Genomic DNA, 7,689 nt, shown 5'->3' with positions numbered 1-7,689 from the left:
CCCCCCCCCCCCCCACACACACACACACACACACAAACACACACAAAATTGCCCCAAAAAAGCACGATACATTCGTTAAACAATTTCTTTCCCCCACCCCAAATATATACTCTCATATACATTAACATGTTATCTTATACATAACTTACATAATGCACAATTCAGTTTGAAGATTTAAGTTGGTCTGAGTGGTGATTCTACCGTCAAACAAATAATCAGCTCTCTAGCAACATCAAACATACTTTCTCAACGTATGGACCACGCGCCGTGTGTTCATATTCTCGGAACAGCTGAGCAGGAATGCAGCCCGCTCACCTGTACACCAGCACCGGTGTTAAAGGGTGTGATGATCCATGTCTCCCCTGTGGGAACTGAAGACCATGTAATGGAATCGTGTTGGATTAGAAAAAAGAGCTTCACTCTATTATGTAATGAGGCTATGATGTGTTACTCTGTACGGCTCTGCACACACAGGCGGCTGCTGTCAGTCTCTGCGGCTGCAGGTTGGCTCACTCTCCACCTGCTGTGGTCCTGGTGAACACGTTGAGACAAAACAGTCCCGCAGCTGAAAAGTCAACTCAGCCTTGTGAGCCTTGCCTAAAGAAACCTTAAACCTTCATTAAATCTTTAAGCCATCTGGGCTGTGTGTGTGTGTGTGGTCTCCAATAACGAGACGAGTGAGAGTGTCTCTGGGCACATTCGATTATACGGTCCTTTGGCCGTGAAAAACAAAAACAATGTAGGACACAAAGGTTAAGCCTAGCTAAATAGAGCCACACTGAATGCGGTTTTACTCCTAAAGAGTCGAGGGCCCGATATGATCTACCAGTGTGCCCCACAGCTGTGGATCCCCACAACTATTCAGCCATGATTAAATATAAATGTCCCAGCCCCTGGAGGATAACCCAGTGTTTCTGCTTGCTGCAGAGTAGATAATCTTTGGTTTCTAGAATTTACATCACATATCTAAGAAAACCTGTTGAGAGCAGGTCACATGCCGCAGTCGTCATAGTGACAGCACTGACAGTTACCTGAGTTGGGTGCTGGCGGGAAGCCAGGACAGGGGATAGCCAACCTGCTGGGAGAGGTAGACTGGACGAACGCCGCAGAGGACACAGAGGACAGACGCTTGTTATTTTTCATCATGCCGAGAAAAAGAGACACAGATGATGGTGAGTTGAACATTAAAGGACTAAAAGGATTCATCTTCTTTGTATTTTATAATAGTTGTTTTTAGGCCTCCTTTGGTTTATTTAGAAAGGCTTTTTTTAATTGGGTATCAAATAATAATTGCAAGAATAACTTTTGTTGAAAAAAATGTACAACCACTTACTACTATTACAGGCTTTATAGTCTCGCTTTGCCAGACATTCTTCCCCTGCGCTGCAAAGGGGGGTCTGGTTAGTTACACATTCCAGGGAGAAAAACCTGTTTTTTTTACCGGCATTTCTTTAAACCAATCACAATTGTCTTGGGCGGTGGTAAGTGCCGGACAGAGCCACGGTGCCGTTGCAAAATAGTCTCGCGATGGAATTTGTTTTGGTGCAACATGTGTATGTTCAAAAGTTGTATTAGTTGTGCAACAGAAAACTCAGATCGGACAGACAGTCTAGCTAGCTGTCTGGAATAACCCTGCAGAGATCTGAGGACCAGGTAACCACAGTCCTCAGATATCCACCGGAGGTTAGACCGCCAAGACAGAGAAAGCAAAAGGTAACGGACAGCTATTTCCGATGGCACTCCCGGAAGAGGAACGACGTGGAGATAGAATACAGACTTTATGCAACATTATACGCTTTAATGCCAGAGGTATGGACTTATGGCCCTTTTCCACACTCAACACGACAATTTTGGTGCCAAGTGAACCTAGGGGTTAATAACACATGGGTACCGAATGGACCGTCTCTGGGATATGTTTCCATGCTAATTGAATGTGACCAGTTTTAGCGCAAACCCCTAATTAGCTTATAAGGCCAGTCATCAGGGTACGCAAAGGTAAACAAAAATCGCCATTTTATACCACTACAAGGCTCAAAATAGCACCACACTTCCACAGTAGCATAACGAAGGTCCCTACGTGTAAACCAAAGCATTGAGAACTTTGTGAGTGTACAGACAGTTTATTAAAAAGATAGTTTATAAAAAAAGTACCGTTTGGTATACAGGCAGGCGCCATCTTGGGAAAACAGTCACGACCAGTCAAACAACAAACACCGTGTAACCAGCAACCAGTAACATAGCTCAAGCACACCGAACTGTACTGTCTGAGTTCCTGGGAGAAAAATTGGGCTCCTCCTCAGAAGTTGGTGTTTCAGGGGGTTTGGATACGTGCATGCATGTGCGGTTGACAAACAGGGATCCAAAACAGCTCCATATAGCACTGCTAGATTTAAAAAACTACACAGGAGCCCTTTAAGCTAAATGCTAAAGTCTGCACAATAATACTGCTAAAGTGTGTCAGCAAGATGAGTTTGTTAGCATGTTAGTATTTGCTCATTAGCACTGTGGCTGCCCGATCCATTTGTTCTATGTGTAACGTTAGATGGTTGAGGTTAGGTATTGGCCTAGACTGGTTAGTGTAAGGTTTAACGAATCAGGTTTCTGGTTCATTACACTAACATGAGCTCATTAGCACTAAACACCTAGTGCAGTTGAAGCTGATGATGTCTGCAGGTACTTGGTCATCCAGCAAAGTATTGGACTCAATTGTACAATTGTAACTTGATCCTAACATGGGATAAGATGTTAAAGCATCAGAAAAGCAATTACAGTTTATTCTGTTAAAAATGTACCAGATTTTATAGCACTCTACCCAATAGTTGTTATATTGTTGTTATGTAGTATGTTACACAGTTGTCATGTTATATGTAGATATTTCAGCCTGGACCAAAGTGATGGACTGACATTACCATTCCAAGAGCCACGCCACTAATAATTTCAAGGAAGACTTTTTTTCTGCACTGAATTTGGTAATTCACTGTACAGAACTCTAATTGTTGGCATTGCAGATGGATGCCCCCATGGTCTGGTTGAGCTGGTGTTTGGGGTATTTTGATTGTGTTGTTTTTTGTGTGTGTCCTTCCTCAGTTGAAATCGAGATTGACGCGGATTTGAGTGACAGTGACGGTAAGTGGACAAAACAGCGTGTCAACAAAATATTGTCTAATTTAATAACCACAAAACCAAATGCAGTATTTTGAGTTGGACGTGGTTTTAATGTAGATGGTGCTACCCAGAAGAGAACAAACAGGAGGCAGGGAGCTGGAAGAGGAGGTGCAAGGGGAAGAGGTCAAGGGAAAAAAACAGCCAGCGAGGAAGAAGATGAGGACGATGAGGATGAAGCTCCCAGGGGACGCAGGGGAGCAAACAAGAAGAAGCCAGTCAAGAAACGTGGCGGTGGGGGTGATGATGATGATGAGAGCGAGGACGAGAATCCAAAGAGGAAGCCGAAAGGCGCAGCCAATAAGAAGAAAGGACGCAAAGCTCAGGACAGTGACGAGGAGGACAGCGACGTAGGAAAGGGAAAGAAGGGACAGAAGGGAGGAGGGAAGAAAGGAAAGAAGGAAGAGGAGGACAGTAAGGGTAAAAAGGGGGATGCCAAAGGGAAGGACAAGGGGAAAGACAAGGACAATGACAAGGACAAGAAGAAAAAGAAGAAGAAGGATGACAGGTGAGAAGAAATAAATCTAATTTAGTTATTTAACACCTGTATTTAAATCAAGATTCAAATTACTTAAATGGACATTGTAATTGCGAATACACATGACAACTTAAAATTCAATACCAAACATACCAGGTGTGGAATCAGTGCTAGAAATCTGAACTCTATAACCCAGTGGTTCCCAAACTTTTTCAGCTCAAGACCCAAAAGAGAAATTTGGTGTCCTCCCAGTACCCAAATTTACGGCACAAAACCATGAATTTAAATTGATATGAAGTATATTTATTCCATTATAAAAGAAAACAAAAACGGAAATGGTCTCTATTCTCCTTTCTGTGTCTTACCCCTTTCTCAACTCATTTTCTTATTCCCTCCCATTCTCCCTCAGTACCGACACCAACATTTGTTTAAGTAATGCTGACGTGAATTTAATGAGATGTGTGTGGCTGGTTGAATATATCAACCAGCTGATCTAGTCTAGGTTCGGCTTTTGAAAGTGCCATTCTTAGGTCATGCTGAGCATTTAGTCTTTTCTCTGCCAATTGGCGACCCAATAAAACGGGTCTGCGACCCATTTTGGGTCCCGACCCTAAGTTTGGGAAACATTGCTACAACCCAAAACAATTAGGACTCATCCTCTGGGGAACATGAATGTCCCCAGCATTAATCATAGAAATCGGACCAGTAGTTTTCCATGTACAAAGTGTGCTGTGAGGGCGGTGCTTGCAGAAAGCTACGGGATAGGCAAAAAATGCAAATGCTTTGTATTTCTGCTAAGGACAATGCTTGGTGGTTTGCTCTGTCCTCCACTTTGGTGCAGACTGAAATGTCTCAAGAACTATTGGATGGAATGCCATGACATGTTACTAATTTGACATTCATGGTTCCCAGAGGATGAATCCTACCGACCTTTCCTCTATAGCACCATATGGCTGGATTCTCACATAATCAGCCTAGCGATGCCTGAAACTGCTGTGAAATCATCTGCAACGGGAGACTTGCTTTTATTTGCAAACCTAACAGAGGAACATCTGCACTTTGTCGATTGCTCGACCGTTTAAAAAAAAAATCTGGGTCGAGTGAATAAAAAATGACAGGTCCTGTTCACATTAGCTTGGCTTTTTACAAACCCCCTCTCTTCTACGTGTCCATCCGTCTTTTCTCCCCCAGTTCATCTGATTCTGACTCCGAATCTGAAGAGGAGGAGTCCTTGTCAGAGGGAGAGATGGCCCGGCTGATGGAGGAGGTGGAGGAGAAGAAGAAACTGATCGCTAACATCAGGACCAAGCCGTGGAGGATGAAGCGCAGGCTCTTACACCTGAAGTATGCTACACCTGTCCTGGTTTCCGGTTTGGGATTAAAGTTCTTCACCTCAGCCCAGAATCACAGAGCCACATATCTAGCTGTCACATGAAACAAAACCATAAACATTTTATTTTAAGCACGTGACAGTACTTTGAAACTCTGTTCTATGTTCCCCTACCTCCACACTTGCTAAATATGGGTTTGAAATCATCACTTGTGTGAAAACTTTATTATTGTGGCTCTTAACCCTTGTGTGGTGGTTGGGTCTGCTAAAAGAAAAACAAGGCTACTTATTATTTCTTCTAACTCAAACTCAATGGCTCTTGGCTCATTTTCTGTAAAGAACGTGAAATATAACTTACTTTCAATGACTGCACATGGTACCCCCCCCCCCCCCCCCCCCCCCCCCCCCCCACACACACACACACACACACACACACACATAGCTATTACATATGAGGTGTTCGGGTCAACTGGACTGGGTGCTAGGTGCTATGAAACCATATGTCGTCATTCTGTACTTGTTATTCTCACACAAAGTTACAACAACAACATTATTAAATTTCAAACACTGTCACCTGTTCTGATTAAGTTCTAAGAAAAAGTACCAAAAATAATCAGAAATCTTGTTTATATATATATAATATAATATTATCTTACCTTTTTTATAATTAGGTTTTCCTCATTTTCTCACAAAAAAACTAAAATGATCATCTGATCATGAATGTGATCTCACAGGGCTAAATGGCAAATATGAACCATAAATTAGGTTTTTTTTGTTGGTAATTGAGCTAAAGTAAACATATGTTAAGTAATTTTTACGTAAATTGTTATGTTTTTATTGTTTTAAAGCCTAACAATGTGGTCCACCAGACCCGGGAACATTAGCTGTGTAACAGAAATATGAACACCACTCAAGGGTTAAAGTAAATGTAAGGAAAAACAAAAATCCATTTTAATGGGCATTTATCTCACATGAGACCTTGTTTCTTTGAAGGGAGGCTCAAGAATTTGTGGATAAGTTTGAAGGAGCTCTGGGCAAAGGAAAGGGCAGGAAGTGGTATGCCTACAAAGTGATGATGGCAAAGGTTCGTCAAAAAAATCTAACTTTCCATATTTTTTCTGCTTTTGCTTTCGGTTCTGTTTTACATCCATAATTTAACTTTTATTTCAACCCAGAAATGGATCAAGTTCCAGAGAGATTTTGAAAATTTTCGAACCGCCTGTATCCCCTGGGAGAGGAAGATCAAAGATGTGGAAAGTAAGTTATAATAATATTAATAATACATTATATTTGTAATGCACTTTACATTTAAACAAATCTCAAAGTGCTACAGGTAAGATCATAAAAGCAAGGTAAGAAACATCAGTGGAAAATATTTATAAATAAAGTTGTGCTCATAGCACCCAGCAGTGTTTACCAGCTGAACGGCGACTCCCAGTGGACAGATGCCAACTTTTAAAATCTTCTCAATGTCCACACAGGTCACTTTGGGTCATCTGTGGCGTCCTACTTCATCTTCCTGCGCTGGATGTACGGCATGAATCTGGTCCTTTTTGGTTTCACCTTTGGGCTGGTGGTCATCCCTGAGGTGAGAGGATGCAGTCCTGTCTATGAATGCAAAAGCTGGAATGAAATGATATAGCATATAGCAAAGCATTCAACATATAGTTGTGAAGATACAGATATTTTTATCAATAGTTTATCACTCTTGTTGGACCCATTGTGTAACTTTGTTTTGTTTACACACCACGTTGGTGACATTACTGCATGTGCAGTTTTATTAGTTCAGTGGGGGGACCATTGTCACCAGGAAGCATACTAGTTAGTTGTTTTATTAGTATTTAGTTGGAATCTGAAATGTAATGGACAAACTAAGAATAAATGGGTCAACGCACTGAAAGATATTTAATGTATGGACATTTTATGGATATCATTGGAAGGCCTGACCACGTGTCAAAGCATGTTCTTCCTTTGTCTCACCGCATTGGCCCAATGGAGGTCAGGTTAAAAGACCATAATGAATATGTTTATTTATGGGGCAGGTTGTTCCAGAACTTTAAGGCTCAGATGACAGGGGAAAAGCTCACCTCGAGAATTCAATTCAATTCAATTCAGTTTTATTTATAGTATCAATTCATAACAAGAGTTATCTCAAGACACTATACAGATAGACCACACTCCAGAATTTACAAGGACCCAACAGTTCTAGTAGTTTCCTCCAGAGCAAGCAACAGTGTGACAGTGGCGAGGAAAAACTTCCTTTTAGGCAGAAACCTCGGTCAGACCCAGGCTCTTGGTAGGCGGTGTCTGACGGGCCGGTTGGGGTTAGTACTTTGTAGTAGTTCATGGCATAGCAAGACGCTGTGCGGCATTACAAGGCACAGCAGGACTTAGCAGGACGTAGCTGGGCACTGCAGTGTAGCAGTTGAAAATGGCATCACAGAACATGGAGCGGGACCAAGGCGACAGCTGCTACCCTGATGTTGGAGCCTCTCTGATCCAAGGGAACATGCTGGGGTAAAAGAACATAAAGACTCCGGGGAATGACTCCCCAGAGCTAGGTTAGTAACTAGCATTTCTGGGATATGGATGCACATAAATGAAAAGATGGAAAGATAGAGGAGGGAGGAGCTCAGTGTACCAAAATAAGTCCCCAGCTGTCTAAAACTATTATTACAGCAAAACCAAGAGAGACAAGGTAAAGAGAGCTCCAGCCCGG

General features: G+C 42.2%; 1 protein-coding gene across 1 annotated transcript in view; it reads left to right on the top strand.

Moving 5' to 3' along the window:
- tmc2a (transmembrane channel-like 2a) overlaps positions 1-7,689 on the top strand; it is a 26,057-nt gene that overhangs the window by 5,981 nt on the left and 12,387 nt on the right. Inside the window, exons 3-8 of the mRNA XM_034896977.1 lie at positions 3,088-3,126; positions 3,223-3,670; positions 4,832-4,984; positions 5,964-6,054; positions 6,146-6,227; positions 6,452-6,558. Coding sequence (XP_034752868.1) covers positions 3,088-3,126; positions 3,223-3,670; positions 4,832-4,984; positions 5,964-6,054; positions 6,146-6,227; positions 6,452-6,558 — 920 coding nt within the window. The remainder of the gene's footprint in view (positions 1-3,087; positions 3,127-3,222; positions 3,671-4,831; positions 4,985-5,963; positions 6,055-6,145; positions 6,228-6,451; positions 6,559-7,689) is intronic.

This window comes from Etheostoma cragini, chromosome 16, assembly GCF_013103735.1.
Source record: "Etheostoma cragini isolate CJK2018 chromosome 16, CSU_Ecrag_1.0, whole genome shotgun sequence".
Classification (NCBI taxonomy): domain Eukaryota; kingdom Metazoa; phylum Chordata; class Actinopteri; order Perciformes; family Percidae; genus Etheostoma; species Etheostoma cragini.
The sequence above is the reverse complement of the archived record's forward strand: the minus strand, read 5'-3'. Positions and strand labels throughout refer to the sequence as shown.